Source organism: Hemiscyllium ocellatum, chromosome 4 (genome assembly GCF_020745735.1).
Source record: "Hemiscyllium ocellatum isolate sHemOce1 chromosome 4, sHemOce1.pat.X.cur, whole genome shotgun sequence".
Taxonomy (NCBI): domain Eukaryota; kingdom Metazoa; phylum Chordata; class Chondrichthyes; order Orectolobiformes; family Hemiscylliidae; genus Hemiscyllium; species Hemiscyllium ocellatum.
Window position 1 is genome coordinate 125214714 of NC_083404.1, and position 17189 is coordinate 125231902.

At 43.7% G+C, this 17189-nt stretch overlaps 1 protein-coding gene across 5 annotated transcripts in view; it reads left to right on the forward strand.

The window, feature by feature from the left end:
• The window catches only part of LOC132815087 (receptor-type tyrosine-protein phosphatase mu-like), an 888844-nt gene that overhangs the window by 565120 nt on the left and 306535 nt on the right, over nucleotides 1-17189 (forward strand). For all 5 annotated transcript variants that reach the window (XM_060823829.1, XM_060823832.1, XM_060823830.1 and 2 more), the window contains exon 11: nucleotides 1284-1386. In XM_060823829.1, coding sequence (XP_060679812.1) covers nucleotides 1284-1386 — 103 coding nt within the window. The remainder of the gene's footprint in view (nucleotides 1-1283; nucleotides 1387-17189) is intronic.

Here is a 17189-nt window from a genome sequence, read left to right on the forward strand (position 1 = left end):
ATTTAGTCAAATGGCTTTTCTTAACTTGCCAAAACTAAGAAAAAAAAGCAACTAAAACAGAAATTGCTGGAAAAGCTCAGCAGGTCTGGCAGCATCTGTGGAGAGAAATCAAAGTGAACATTTCGAGTCTCATAAGCCTTTCTCAGAACCCCGTTCAGTCTGAGCTTTTCCAGCAGTTTCTATTTTGTTTCAGATTTATAGCATTCGCAGTTCTTTTGGTTTTAATTAATTAAAAAAAAGCAATCTGAATATTACAGTAATGCTTCCTAACCCTCTAGCATCATTTTCATAGAAAAGAAGCAAGAACACAGAAAAATGTTGTGAGAGTCATATCGGACTCGAAACATTAACTTACTTTCACTCTCTGTCGATGCAACCAGACCTGCTGAGTTTCTCCGGCACTTTCTGTTTTTATTTTAGATTTCCAGCAACTGCATTATTTTGTTTTAGTAGCTGAGCACAGATAATCTTCGGTTAGGACATTAATAGAGACCATAGATCTCGTACAGGAAAGCAAAGGACTGTAAGAATTTACACGGAATAACAGCTGCTTTGCAGAGTGTTACAAAGAATAACCATTGAACTGGAACATGTGACAGGGAATATCCATTAGCTTGAAATATGTCACAGATAATACCAGTCAGCCTGATGTGTGTTACGGAGAATAACAGTTGCTTGGGCTCCCTGACATTGTGAATATTTAGCATGGAATGCCTTTTGCTGCTGTTGTGACAAATTACTGCAACCAAATTTCAGACCATAGGAGTCCCTTCCACTTAAAGTTTAATGTGTCATCTACCCAAACGTGAATTCTAACGAGTAGAAGGTTCCAGCGTTCAGTATTTGCTGCATTCTCAGAAGATTCAGATAAAATTGTGAACCTTAGCAGCTTTTAGAGCATTTCAAAGCCCAGCCCCACAGAGCCGTCTTCAATTCATGGCATTCTGTCTTTTAGTTTTTAATTTATTGTTTCCAGTTGTTTTCTGCTTCCCTGCTTCTTTGGTGTGAATGTGCATGCATCTACCATCTGTTTCTGCCTCAGATATTCTGGCAGTGCAGACAAATGTTAACATTTGCACGGGTAGAGCTCGTTCCCATCATTGGTATGGCACGATGATTCCAGAGTTACTGTGTGCAGCTTTACCTCAGGTTTAACAGTAAATGTGTTGTGCAAAGTTGAAGACAATTAAAATATAGATGACATACTTTTAATTTATGTATTTGAGGAAATTGCATGGCAAAAAGACCTAACAATATATTGCTCTTCTTGTCACCTTTTGTAGCACCATCCATGCCAGCATATGATTATGACGCACCACTGAACCAGACTGACAGCACAGTGACTGTTCTGCTGAAGCCTGCTCAGAGCAGAGGAGCCCCAGTCAGGTAGATTAATTGAGATGATATGTTTCACTGGGTATTGTCTTTGTTTCTTATCTTCAATATGGACAAGGGGATTGGCCGGGGATGGGGGCGGCGAGAGATTTCATAACATGTTGTCAAGCGTGCTAATCTGATTAATGCAGTGCCTCAGAATGCTTGTGGTGTGTGTTTTTGATATGAATGAACTGCTTCATGTTCATGTCGGGTAACTTGTCCTGGAGTTTGACAAAGCTTTGAATCAGCCTCAAAGGATTCCTGCAAAGGTAAAGGTCTTACGCTGAAGCTTGATGTCTGCAATATGGGCTACAGAAACGTAGCAATAGTAATCCAGGGACGTGTCCATATCTCCAGAGCTAAGGTAATGTATTTGATGGGCACCGTCCAGTGGGTGGGATTCATATCTGGGGAAAGGGAGGTGTGCATCAGAGAGGGAATGCTGTCAGATTTGATGGACAGCCTGTTAAATTCTCTGCGCTTTCTCAAAGTTCAAAAACTCTCCAACTAATGACCAACTTAAAGGCTGCCTTCCATGCCCCAGCTTCAGCTTTGAGCAGTTGAAGGACTACAGGAGGCCCAGCCAGGCTGTTCTTGGGTGGGAAGATGGAGAAGCACCTCCTCACATCAGGTTCACTCATGTCCATTAAGGAATGAAACTGCTGTCCTTACCCTGTCTGACCAACAGGGGACTCCAGACCTATGGCAATGTGATTGACTCACAATTGCCCTCTCAGCAATCAGGGACAGGCAATAAATGCTGCCAGTGATGCCCTTATCCCAGTGAATGAATTGCAAGGAATTTTTTTAAAGTCCCAGTAGTAGCCACCATTCCCAGCAGAGCTGCCACCCACTCAGGAAACTCTCTGAGGTGGGACTTCCTCCCCACTGAGGGGTTCAAGTATTGCCTCCAGTTAATTTATGCCCCTCGGAGTGTCAATTCTTTTTGTATTCAGTTGAGAGATATGGAAACTTCAGTCAGGGCAGGCATAATTGACAGATACGAAGTCTCTGCCAACTTTGTGGACGGTTAGTTCAAATCCGACCTTGAATCCTTGGGAAATTAGAATCATAATCAGATTCCCTTGAAAGTCTATTTGGATCACCGAAGGTGGGAAATTTGCCAAAATTACTTGGCCTATGGGTGCCTCAAGGCTCACAGCAATGTAGTTGACACAACCTCTCTCTGAAATGTCCAAGCAAGTCATTCACTTGTTTGGAAAGAGGCACAGCAATACCTACTCAAGGGGAAGTTAAGGGCTGACAGTAGATACTGACCTTGCTGACAGTGCCCACTTGCTGCAGGCATTTGTGACCTATTTAGGAGAGCTGACATTCAGCTGATGGCTGGTCTCTTTGGGTTGAGTGCTGTGGAATAAACATTTGCAGCGTGAGATCCCTTGTGATTGAAATTGTACTATTATCATTCTTGATGAAGGGCTTTTGCACAAAATGGATTCTCCTGTTCCTTGGATGCTGCCTGACCTGCTATGCTTTTCCAGCATCACACTCTCGATTATTATCATAGAATGCCTACGGTGTAGAAGGAGGCCACTCGGCCCATCGGGTTCACACCGACTGTCTGAATAACTTCCCACCCTGACTACCCTCCCATCCCTGTAACCCTGCACTTCCCATGGCTCACCCCTCTAGCCTCCCCCCGGACACTATTCGCAATTCAGCATGGTCAATCTGCCTAACTTGCACATCTTCAGACTGTGGGTGGAAACCAGAGCACCCGAAGAAAACCCACACAGACACGAGGAGAATGTGCAAACTCCACACGTATAGTCGTCTGAGAGTAGAATTGAACCTGGGTTCATGGTATTGTGAGGCAGCAGTGCTAACCACTGTGCCACCATGCTATTACCTAATTGGTAGCTGCCACACTGCATATTTTTGGCACCCCCCCAAGGCTTTGAGAAAGTTCTTGAATTGCTGACCTTAGTTGAGTAAAATATGAGCTCACCAATAAAATGTGCAAATTTGGAAATTGTCAGACGTTATAGTTTAGTGCTGACTAAAACAAGTGATACAGATATTGCTTAATGTTATTGTTCTGCTCACAACCATTAATTGATGACAGCTACTACTTAAATAATGAAATGTGTGTCCATTTTAAAGTCTATACCTTGTCAAAGATTTTCCTTGTGTCGATATTTGAATAGCAAATGGCATTGAAATTCTGTAGAGAATAGGCGATGATTAATTCCTCCAGTTCTGTAAATTCCTTCTCGGCTTGCTTCCTGAGCTTCTCAGTAATATGCAGGCACACACAGCTTTCTAACTATCTCTTAAGGCCATTTTTTTAAATTGCTGTAATTATTTCAGAAAATATCATGTGAGGGGTTAGGTGCACACATCTCAGAAAGGAGGTAAATTAGTCTGTAAATCAATATGTACTCCTCTCACTCATCTCCTAGCAACCTGCTCATGACTATTATTGGCACTGGCTATCTCCTTGAAACTTCAGTCATTACTTTGATGATGTCTCAGGAACTTGCTAAATGTTGACCAGGAAAGTATTGACATTACATGTAGATTTAATCCAGGGGATCTTTTCCTTAATGTATTCTGCCCCCAGATTGCACAGGCATCAGTTGTTATGTTACTGGATACTCAGTGCTGTGCACCGATTAACCATCATGAACAATTAGTCAGTCCCAGGTAACCTCAATTTCCCCAGTCTCTGAAGTCTCTGAAATAAACTGACCAGGCCATACAAAACTTTCAAGAAAACAATCTCTTTTGCAGGAAGCTAACTATATAAATGTATATATTTATATAAATGTAGTTGTACCTTTATTCACAAATGTATTGATCTTAATACATTTTTGGTGATGGTGCCATGAATGTTTGGACTGTGGGCATACACTATGACATCATAGACATGTTTTTAAAAGAAGGGGATGGGTAGTGTTGGATAGGGACTGAATGCGATGTACATGAGCCCAAAGGTGACTGTGTTCTTTATATCCCAGGATTACCCATTGAGTTCCTCCAGAATTCTTTGTAATTGTTTCAGATTTCCAGCATTCGCATTGTTTGGCTTTTGTTTTAGAAGTCCACTCGGTGCCAGGTCTCGTTTTTCTGAACCCAGCCTGAATCAGGCTCGGCCAGATCCCTGGGTTTTGGCCTGGAGCTGCAATTTGGACGTCAGGAAGCATGGCATCCAAAGCAGCCAGGTCAGTGGGAACTCTAGGCTGCGTCAAGTGGGACAGGTGAGGAACATAAGGAGTAGGCCATCTGGCCCTTTGAGCTTGCTCTGCCATTTAATAAGATCATGGCTGATCTTTCTCGTTGACTTAAATTCCCAGTCACCATCATCCCAAATTCCCTTATTGTTCAAAAATCTATCTTTGCCATAAAAACATCAGAGTAAAGGGAGGTCCAAAGCTTTGTTGTGTGGCCCAGAATAGCACACCTTCTTCTGGATGTTAAGGGTGCCTGAAATAAAATTTTAAAACATACACACCTTGGCATCTTGTGACCCATATTCAAGTCATAGTAGGTCTGGCCTGAAAGGGTAAGTGTCACTGAGACATTCCCCCCATTCAGACTCCAATTTAAACAAAACTATATGATCCATGTTAGGTAGATATACTATTGTCCATGCCATTGGATTTTGTGACATCAAAAGGCATTTGATAACAAGCCACACAAGCTTAAGAGTTTATAGAGTTGCAAGTGACATGTGAGCATGGATGGAGGATTGCTTGATGTACAAAAGCAGAGAATTGGGACAAAATGGGCCACATTAAAGTTGAGTGTATGGTGCTGTGGAAAAGCACAGCTGGTCAGGCAGCATCCAAGGAGCAGGAGAATCGATGTTTCAGGCATAAGCCATTCATGAGGCTTGTTCGTGATGAAGGGCTTATGCCTGAAACGTCGATTCTCCTGCTCCTCAGATGCTGACTGACCCACTGTGCTTTTCCAGCGCCACACTCTCGACTCTGATCCCCAGCATCGGCAGTCCTCACTTTCTCCACATTAAAGTTGGCAGGATATGACTTGAGAAGCGCTGGAAGGATCAGTGCTGGGACCTTACAATCCATATTGTTGACTTACACAAATAGAGCAATGTAGCTAAATCTATTGACGATACAAGGCTAGGTTGAAGGTGCACCATAAGAGGAATGTAAGGAGATTGCAAGGAAGTACAGTTCTGTTAAATGAGTGGACAGCAAGTTAGTCAATGAAGTAAAATATGGGGAAATATGAGCTGATTCATTTTGCTCGTAAGAATAGGAAAAGAGAACTTTTTTTCAAAGGCGTGAAATGTAAATATTAATCTTCAACAGATTTGCAACTATTTGCACAGGGAACATGGAGTTAGTTACAACAAACAATTTGGAAGGCAAGTAGCATGTTTATTGCTGTTCATTGCAAGGTGATTGGAGTGCAAGAATAAATAAGTATTTTCACAAGCATACAGGGCTTCGGTAAGAAAACACCTGCATGTAATTTTTGTCTGCGTGCTTTTTGATGGATATACTTGCTTTGGCAACAGTACAACGAGTGTTCACTAAATCAGTCTCGGGATGAAAGAATTATCCAGTGATGAGAGACTAAGTAAACTGGATTTATACTCTTTTGAACTTAGAGGAATTAAAGGTGATCACATTGAAACACACAAGGTTCTTAAGGATCTAGACAAGGTAGATACTAAAAGGTTGCTCCCTGGGTTGGAGAATCTAAAGCAATGGGGTACAGTTGCAGGATTAGGGGATCTGGGGGATTCAGGATTGAGATGAGAAAGTTCTTCACTCAAAGGGTTCTGAATCTTTGGAATCCTCTACTCTCCAGGGTTATGGAAACTTCAACATTGAATGAATTTTAGATTTAACATTTTTTTTGTGTCTGAGCCTCTCAATTAAGGACCACATTATAACGAAGCTGATGTTTAATGCATTGCAGCATATGATGGATTCTCCTGTCATTTCAACAAAGAAACAAAGACAAGTTTGCAACCCAGGTTGATGTCGTCTCACATGTGATCTTCGACCAAGTCTCAATTTGCTTAAGAGATTGCAGGTCCTGCATACAAACTTGGAGTGTTGGAGCCATTGGTTTTGCAAAACCCTCGTTCATCCTGCAGCAATGTGCCTCTGTTTTGCTCAAATGTTAACATTGCTTGAATGAAAAGCTTCTTCATTTGGCTCTGTCAAAGGTAGTCACAGAGTTTTGCAATATGGAAAGACGTCCTTCGGTCCATCATCTCACTCTGTTCATTAAGCGACTATCTAGTCCAGTCTCATTTTCTAACACTTGGTCCATAGCTCTGTATGCTGTGGCATTTCAAGTGTTCCTCTAAATATTTCATAGCTCGTGAGATAGTTCTCATCTCTACCACCCTTTCAGGCAGTGAGTTCCAGACACCCACAATCTCTGGGTGAAAATATTCTTCCTTAAATCTTCTATAAGCCTCCTGTCCCTCACCTTAAATCCATGCTCCCGGCTGATTGATCCCTCTACAAAGGGGAAATGTTTATTCCTACCTACCCTGCCTGTATCTCTTGTAATTTTGTACACCTCAGTCAGGTTTCCACTTGGCCTTCTCTGTTCTTAGGAAAATAATCCCTCTTCATAGCTGAAACATTTCAATGTAGGCAATATGGTGGATCTCCTCCACATTCTCTCTCATGCAATCAAATCCTTCTAATAATGTGGTAATTGTACTGTGGCTGAATACACATCTTTTACAGCTCCATCTTAACCTACTCTTGTGTTCAATGCATTGACTAATGCAGGTAAGTATTCCATATTCCTTCATAACTACCTAATGTACATGTCCTGTGGCCTTCGCTATGGATCGATGAATGGACACAGCAAGGTCCCTGTGATTCTCTTAGGATTCCGTACTTCCTAAGGTCCTATCATTTAACACATTGAGGTTTTGGTTAAGAAAAAGAAGGAAGCATATGTCAGGTACAGACAGGACAGATCGATTGAATCCTGAGAAGAGTATTAATGTAGTAGAAGTATACTGAATAGGGAAATCAGGAGGGCAAAAAGAGGACATGAGATAGCTTTGGCAAATTGAGTTAAGGAGAATCCAAAGGGTTTTTACAAATACACTAAGGACAAAAGGGTAATTAGGGAGAGAATTGGGCCCCTCAAAGATCAGCAAGCCAGCCTATGTGTGGGGCCGCTGGAGATGGGTGAGATAGTAAACAAGTATTTTGCGTCAGTGTTTACTGTGGAGAAAGACATGGAAGATATAGAATGTAGAGAAATAGATGGAGATATCATGATTAATGTCCATATTACAGAGGACGAAGTGCTGGATGTTTTGAAATGCATAAAAGTGGATAAATCCCCAGGACCTGATCAGGTGTACCCTATAACTCTGTGGGAAACTAAGGAAGTGATTGCTGAGCCCCTTGCTGAGATATTTGTATCATCGATAGTCACAGGTGAGGTGCCGGAAGACTAGAGGTTGGCAAATGTGGTGCCACTGTTTAAGAAAGGTGGTAAGAACAAGCCAGGGAACTATAGGCCAGTGAGCCTAACAGCAGTGTTGGGTAAGTTGTTGGAGGGACAGGATGTACATGTATTTGGAAAGGGAAGGACTGATTAAGGATAGTCAACATGGCTTTGTGCATGGGAAATCATGTCTCACAAACTTGATTGAGTTTTTGAGGAAGTAACAAAGAGGATTGATGAGGGCAGAGTGGTAGATATGATCTATGTGGACTTCAGTAAGGCATTCGACAAGGTTCCCCATGGAAGACTGGTTAGCAAGGTTAGATCTCATGGAGTACAGGGAGAACTAGCCATTTGGATACAGAACTGATTCGAAGATAGAAGACAGAGAGTGGTGGTGGTGGTGGAGTGTTACTTTTCAGACTGGAGGCCACAAGGATCAGTGCTGGGTCCACTACTTTTCACTGTTTATATAAATGATTTGGATGTGAACATAAGAGGTATAGTTAGTTAAGTTTGAAGAGACACCAAAATTGGAGGTGTCATGGACAGTGAAGAAGGTTACCTCAGATTACAATGGGATCTTGATCAGATGGGCTCGTGGGCTGAGAAGTGACAGATGGAGTTTAATTTAGATAAATGTGAGGTGCTGGATTTTGGGAAAGCAAATCTTAGCAGTACTTATACCCTTAATGGTAAGGTCCGAGGGAGTGTTGCTGAACATAGAGACCTTGGAGTGCAGGTTCATAGTTCCTTGAAAGTGGAGTCGCAGGTAGATAGGATAGTGAATAAGGCATTTGCTATGCTTTCCTTTATAGATCAGTGGATGATTTGGAGTTGGGAGGTCATGTTGCGGCTGTACAGGACTTGGTTAGGCCACTGTTGGAATATTGCGTGCAATTCTGGCCTCTTTCCTATTGGGAGGATGTTGTGAAACTTGAAAGAGTTCAGAAAAGATTTATAAGGATGTTGCCAGGGTTGGAGGATTTGAGCTATGGGGAGAGACTGAATGGTCTGGGGCTGTTTTCCTGGAGGGTCAGAGGCTGAGGGGGTCACCTTGTGCAGCTTTATAAAATCATGAGGGGAATGGATAGGGTAAATAGAGGAAGCCTTTTATCTGGGGTGGCAGAGTCCAGAACTAGAGGGCATAGGTTTAGGGTGAGAGAGGAAAGATTTGAAAGGGACCTAAGGGGAAATCTTTTCACGCAGATTGTTGTGCTATATGGATTGAGCTGACAGAGGATGTGGTGGAGGCTGGGACAATTACAGCATTTAAAAGGCATCTGGATGGGTATGTAAATAGGAAAGGTTTAGAGGGATATGGGCCGACTGCTGGCAAATGCAACTAGATTAGGTTAGGATATCTGGTTGGCATGGACGAGTTGGATTGAAGGGTCTGTTTCTGTGCTGTACATCTCTATGACTATGTGCTCCTTTGCCTTGTCAGTTCTCCCAAAGTATTTTACCTCTCAGTTTTAGAGATTAAATTCCATTTGCCGCTGTTCAGTCCACCTGACTAGCCCGTCTGTATTATTCTGTAGTCTAAGGCTCTTTTTGTTGCTATTTACAATACCACCAATTTTCATGCTATCTGCGAGCATACTGACCAAACTTCCTGCATTCATCTCTGGATCATTAAGCCCGACAGTATGCCCCTGGGTAATATGCATCCAGTCACCAAAGCAAGTTTTGTCTACCACATGCTGCTTTCTGCACCCAAGCCAATTTTGGATCCAAATTTCCAAATTGCCCTGGATCCCATGGGCTCTTACTGTCTTAGCCAGTCATGCGAGATCTTGTCAAAGTATTCCAGATGTCCATGTAGATGATAGCAACTATGCTATCTCATCTACGTATCTAGACACATCCCTGAAAGCTTAGTATTGGCACCGTTGACAAAAATTACTTTTTATGGTTATGTGGAGGTGGCTACGTTGTGGGAAATGTGCTTTCCAATTCGATGTGCATTAGATAATTAGACAAGTAGAAAACATTATCTAAAATAGCAATTGGCAGCCACAAGGCAGAATTCAATTGATTCATTTACCCTGTGGAAAGCAAACATTAGGTTATCATCAACACTAACACTGAACTGAATTTGACATTGATTTATGGATTTAGTGCTGTATTTGGTTGTAATCTGCTTAGGAAATACATTTGTTAAGAGGTATATGCATGAGTTATTTCACTCCTTAAGATATACTTCAGGATGTGACATTTTATGAAAGTATGCTTTTTAAATCTGGTGCGTTACCATACAAATTATGATTATTTCATGGTCTGATCACTCACTTCTTCATTCAGATGTTAGGATAAGCCTGTTGTCTATAAATTGAGCAATACTCATAATCATGGGCCCGCTATCATAATTAATCTTTATCACTTGTGTTCAAATTCCACCCTGCCGTTTTAATATTCTCCAATCTTTTAACCTCCCAAGAACATAATTTCACAGGTTGCAGATGACATAGCAAAATGGCAAAAAGATTTGGACAATTATGAGGGAACTTAAGGAAGACAAAGACAGATTCATAAAATGGGGAGATGTATGATTTATGAAATTTAATGCAGAAACATGGGATGCTATGTGTTAGGAAAAACTAGGAGAGATAATAGAAACTAAATATAATTTGTTAAAGCCATTTCAAGAACAGCAGATTCTGGAGATATAGATATTTTTGTGTGTGGCAAGATGAGTTAAGAAGATGTTTGGCTTTCTAGCTACAGGTTTAAAGTACAAAAGTACTTTTGTACTTTATAAATGAAGTCATAGAGATGTACAGCACAGAAATAGACCCTTTGGTCCAACTCAAACAGGCCAACCAGATATCGTAACCTAATCTAGTCCCATTTGCCACTATTTCACCCATATCCTTCTAAACACTTTCTATTCGTGTACCTATTCAGATGCCTTTTAAATGTTGTGATTGTACCAGCTTCCACCACTTCTTCTGCCAGCTCATTTCAATATGCACCATCATCAGCTGAAAATGTTGCCCCTTAGGTCCTTTTAAATCTTTCCTCTCTCATCTTAAGCCATGCCCTCTGGTTTTGGACTCCCCTACCCTGGAGAAAAGATCTTGACTATTCACTCTATCTGTGCCCCTCATGATTTTATAAACCTCTATAAGGTCAGTCCTCAGCTTCAACCTCTCCCTCTTGCTCAAACCCTCCAACCCTGGCACCATCCTTGTAAATCTTTTCTGAACCCTTTGATTAGGCTCCAGGCTTTTGTTTAATCCATTCCTGGGTATGAGCATCAATGACAAGATTTATTACGCATCACCAATCATGCATGAGGAAGTAGTGGTGGGCTGCCATCTTGAATTGTTGCAGTCTATGAGGTGTACATATACGCACGGTGCTGTTAGGAAAGGAAGTATTAGTATTTTGATCCAATGACAGTTCCAAGGGAGAATGTTGTGTGTTTTAGCGGGGAACTTGCAGGTAGTGCTGTTACCATGCATCCGTTGCTCTCTTTGTTCTTACAGGTCATAGGTTTGAAATGTACAGTTGAAGGAATCTTTATGAATTACTGCAGGGCATCTTATAGATTGTACACACTGCTATCACTGAGCATCAGTGGTGCAGGGAATGAATGTTAAAGGTGGTGGATGGGTGCCAGTCAAGTGGACTACTTTGTGTTGGATGATGCTGAGCTTCTTAAGTGTTGATAGACCATCGTATTGCAGGCAAGTGGAGAGTGTTCCATCACACTCCTGATTTGTGACTCGTGGTTGGTGGATAGTGGATAGGGGAGTCAGAAGGTGAGTTACTCACTGCACAATTCCTAGCCTCTGCCCTGCCCTTGAAGCCACAGTGTTTATATTTGATCATGGCTGATATGTTTCTCAATCCCATTCTCCTTGTAACCTTTGATCCCCTGACCAATCAAGAGCCTACCTACCTCTGCCTGGAGTACACTCAATATGTTCATCTCTACAACCCTCTGCAGCAATGAGTCCCAAAGATTAACCACCCTATGACTGAAAATGTTCCTCCTCATATCAGTCCAAAAGGGTTGTCCCTCACTCTGAAGCTGTGTCCACAGGTATTAGTCTCCCAGTACTGCAAACATCTCCTCCCTGTCCACTCTATCCAGGCCTTTCAGTATTCTGTAAGTTTCACTCAGGTCCCCCCTCATATTTGTAAATACCATTGAGTGCAAACCCAGAGTCCTCAACCACTGTTCATATGATTAGCCCTTCATCCATGGGATCATTCTTCTGAATCTCATCTGGACCCCCTCCAACACCAGCACATTTGTCCTGAGATATGGGTCTCAAAACTGCTCACAATATTCCAAATGCAGTCTGACCAGAGCCTTATACCACCAAACCATCATCTCCCAAACCATCCATAACCTCATCACCTCAGGGGATCTCCCATCCACTGCCTCCAACCTCATAGTCCCACAACCCCACACCCGCCTGTTTCTACCTCCTGCCCAAAATCCACAAACCTGACTGCCCTGGCCGACCCATTGTCTCAGCCTGCTCCTGCCCCACCGAACTCATCTCCGCGTACCTCGACACGGTTCTGTCCCCTTTAGTCCAAGAACTCCCCACCTACGTTCGGGACAGCACCCACGCCCTCCACCTCCTCCATGATTTTTCGCTTCCCCGGTCCCCAACGCTTTATCTTCACGATGGACATCCAGTCCCTGTACACCTCCAACCCCCATCACGAAGGACTCAAAGCCCTCCGCTTCTTCCTTTCCTGCCACACCAACCAGTACCCTTCCACTGACACCCCCCTTCGACTGACTGAACTGGTCCTCACCCTGAATAACTTCTCTTTCCAATCCTCCCACTTCCTCCAAACCAAAGGAGTTGCCATGGGCACCCGCATGAGTCCCAGCTATGCCTGTCTCTTTGTAGGATATGTGGAACAGTCCATCTTCCGCAACTACACTGGCACCACCCCCCACCTTTTCCTCCATTACATCGATGACTGTATCGGCGCTGCCTCGTGCTCCCACGAGGAGGTTGAACAGTTCATCAACTTTACCAACACCTTCCATCCCGACCTCAAATTCACCTGGACTGTCTCAAGTTCCTCTCTCCCCTTCCTAGACCTTTCCATTTCTATCTCGGGCGACCGACTCAACACAGACATCTACTATAAACCGACTGACTCCCACAGCTACCTGGACTACACCTCCTCCCACCCTGCCCCCTGTAAAAACTCCATCCCACATTCCCAATTCCTTCGTCTCCGCCACATCTGCTCCCAGGAGGACCAGTTCCAATACCGTACAGCCCAGATGGCCTCCTTCTTCAAGGACCGCAGATTCCCCCCAGACGTGATCGACGATGCCCTCCACCGCATCTCCTCCACTTCCTGCTCCTCCGCCCTTGAGCCCCACCCCTCCAACCGCCACCAAGACAGAACCCCACTGGTTCTCACCTACCACCCCACCAACCTCCGTATACAGCGTATCATCCGCCGTCATTTCCGCCAACTCCAAACGGACCCCACCACCAGGGATATATTTCCCTCCCCTCACCTATCAGCGTTCCACAAAGACCACTCCCTTCATGACTCCCTCGTCAGGTCCACACCCCCCACCAACCCCACCTCCACTCCCGGCACCTTCCCCTGCAACCGCAGGAAATGCAAAACTTGCGCCCACACCTCCATCCTTACTTCTCTCCAAGGCCCCAAGGGATCCTTCCATATCCGCCACAAATTCACCTGCACCTCCACACACATCATCTATTGCATCCGCTGCACCCGATGTGGCCTCCTCTATATTGGGGAGACGGGCCGCCTACTTGCAGAACGCTTCAGGGAACACCTCTGGGACGCCCGGACCAACCAACCCAATCACCCCGTGGCTCAACACTTTAACTCTCCCTCCCACTCCACCGAAGACATGCAGGTCCTTGGACTCCTCCATCGCCAGAACATAACAACAGGACGGCTGGAGGAAGAGCACCTCATCTTCCGCCTGGGAACCCTCCAACCACAAGGGATGAACTCAGATTTCTCCAGTTTCCTCATTTCCCCTCCCCCCACCTTGTCTCAGTCGATTCCCTTGAACTCAGCACCGCCCTCCTAACCTGCAATCCTCTTCCTGACCTCTCCGCCCCCACCCCACTCCGGCCTATCACCCTCACCTTGACCTCCTTCCACCTATCACATCTCCATCGCCCCTCCCCCCAGTCCCTCCTCCCTACCTTTTATCTTAGCCTGCCTGGCACCCTCTCCTCATTCCTGATGAAGGGCTCTGGCCCGAAACGTCGAATTTCCTGTTCCTTGGATGCTGCTTGACCTGCTGTGCTTTAACCAGCAACACATTTTCAGCTCAGAGCCTTATACAGCCTCAACTGTACATCTCCGCTTTTGTATACTGCTAAAATGAATAGCATCATCGCATTTACCTTCCTAATCACCAGCTGAACCTATATATTAACCTTAAGGGAATCCTGAACTAGGGCTCCAAGTCTCTTTGTGCTTCAGATTTCTTTCCCCATTTAGAAAATAGCCTGTGCCTTTTTTCTTTCTATTAAACTGCATAACCTCACTCCATTGTATTCCATCCTGCCACTTCTTTGCCCACTTCCTTAACCTGTCCTAGTCCTTCTGCAGCCTCCTCATTTCCCTAACACATACACATCCCTCCACTTATCTTTGTGCTATCTGCAAACTTAGTAACAATGCCTTCAGTTCCTTCATCCAGATGGTCAATATGTAGCATGAATAGTTGCAGTCTGATATCAGTGGTCAGCATATTACTGGGAAAATGTCTGAAGGACAGGATTAATCAACACTTGGAAAGGCAGGGATTGATCAGGAATAGTCAACATGGATTTGTTAGATGGAGATCCTGTCTGATCAATTCAACTGAGTTTTTTGAAAAGGTAACTGAATAGCTTGAGGGTGTACTGTTGATATGGTTCACATGGACTTCAATAGGACATTTGACAAGGTCCCATTTGGAAGTCTAGTCCAAAATGGATCCCATGGGATCCAAGGCAAGTTGGTAAACTGGATCCAAAATTGGCTTACAAATAGGAGAAGGGTAATGATGGAGGGCTGTTTATGTGATTAGAAGTCTGTGATCAGTGGTGCATTGGAGGGATCAGTGATTGTCCTCTTGCTGTTTGCGCTGTACATTAATGACTTGGAAATGAATGTAGAAGTTATAATTAGTAAGCTTGAAGCTGACATGAAAGTTGGTGGTGTTGTTAATAATGAGGACGATGGTCTCATGCTACAGCCTGTTATTGATAAGCTGGCAAATTAGGCAGAGCAATGGCAGATGGAATTTCTTGGTAAGTGCATGGTGATACATTTTGGAAGCTCTAATAAGGGAAGAATGTACACAATGAATGGTACGTCCCTAAGGAGTGCTGAGGAACAAAATGACCTTGGTGTAGAAGTCCAAAGATCCCTGGAGGCGTTAACACGTAGACAGGGTGGTGAGGAAGGCTGACAGGATACTTGCCTTCATTAGCTGGGCCCAGAATATAGGAGTGAAGAAGTCTTGTTACAACTTTATAAAGCATTTGTTAGACCACAGAATACTGTGTCCAGTTCTGGTCCCCACACTATATGAAGGACAGGTTGGCACTGGAGAGGGGGCGCGATGGTGATTTGCCAGGAATGCTGCCTGCAATGAACAGTCTCAGTTATGAGGAGAGATTGGATGGGCTGGATTTGTTTTCCTTGGATCAGCATAGGCTAAGGAATGGGATCTGATTGAGGGATTCTCAATTATGAGAGGCATAGAGAGTGTAAATGGTGATTTCTCTGCCCCCACCCCCATGGCAGATATGTCTAAGCGTAGAGAGCATAAGTTTAATGTCAGGAGTAAGTGGTTTTGAGGAGATCTGAGGAAAATGTTCTCATCCATTGGTGGTAGAAATTTGGAATGCACTGCCTGAGAAGGTGGGTGGAGGCAAGTACATATGCAGCATTTAAGAAGAATCAGGATGAACATTTAAAATGTCAGGTCATAGTAGGCTATGGACCAAATGCAGGGAAATGGGATTGGTGTGGCCTGGTGTATTGTGGCTGACATAGACATGGTGAGCCACAGGGCCTGTTTCTGTGCTGACTCTCTGAATTAGTTGAGCAAATGTTATTGGTTTTTACTTCTGGAAAGTGTAATATGCCCCCAAAAAATCCACGAGCCCTTCTATTAATAATCTCCTCCTCGGTAGAATTGCATTCTTATTGAACTGGCCATTCTGGCCTGATGACCTGAGACATGTGGCAAATATTTGTCGTGGTGGTGAGGCTCTCTGCTACTGAGATGAAATTTCGCAAAGCTTGGCTGCAGTCAGGTTAACCTGCGCAGTTCCGGGCTAAGGCCCCGGGGTGGTCATTATTTGCCCATGTGAAGGCCTTAATTGGCAGCGGGTTTGAACGATTGACCATTGACCTTTCTGCCCAGGATTTAATTTGGTGGGATGGAAAGGTGTTGAGGTTCATGTAATCCACCATCCCTCCTGATTAGTTGCCCGCCACCTCTAAGAGCATAACTTTCCACCTGTAAGTTCAATTCTCACCACGGCAGCTGGAGGTGGGGAGAGATGGAATTTAAAATCAGTTATTTAATCAGTTCCGAATAAAATGTTAGTCTCATTTACACTGATCATGAAACTAATTGATTGTCACTCATCTTCCTCAGGGACGAGATCTGTGATCCTTATTCAGTATTTGTTTTCAAACCTACAGAAGCACAGTTGATTGTCAATTGCCCTCTGAAATAGGCTGGTAAAGCATGTAACAAAGCAACATCACCACTCCCTTCTCAAAGGCAAGTAGGGATGGACAGTAAATGCTGACCTTGCTGCAGTGGCCACATCTCCAGAATGAATTGGAAAACAACACTAAGCTGTGGCCTTTATTTGTTCACAAGATGTGAGCATCATTGTTTAAGCCAGAATTCAATCCCCACGGTTAAGTATCAACCATAACTCCAGGAGTCACCTGTGGACCAGGCCAAGTGAGGAAGGTAGATCTTCTTTCTTTAAGAGTATGAAGACCAACAAAGGTTTTTAAACAGTAGCTGAGAGTGGTTATAGTCGCCATTAAGCTATCCTTTATTCAATACAAATTTTCACCATGGTAGGATTTGAACCGATGTCCTCAGAACATTTCACCTACGAGGTTCTACATTGCTAGCCTGGGTGACATTATGTCACTGAATCCCTCATTCCTCCCAAGCCTCCAACACTAACATGCAGTACTCTTTATCTGTCAAAAAAAACCCAGCCCTCAACCTGACTGTATTGGGCTGGTGTGGAAACTTGTTACATCATCATTCTTCATGATTTCTCTTGACTGTTATTCTGCAGATTCTAACAGAGACACAATTATGTTCATTCAGAATCTCATCAGTAAATTGGTTCTTGTGAAAATCCATCCATTCT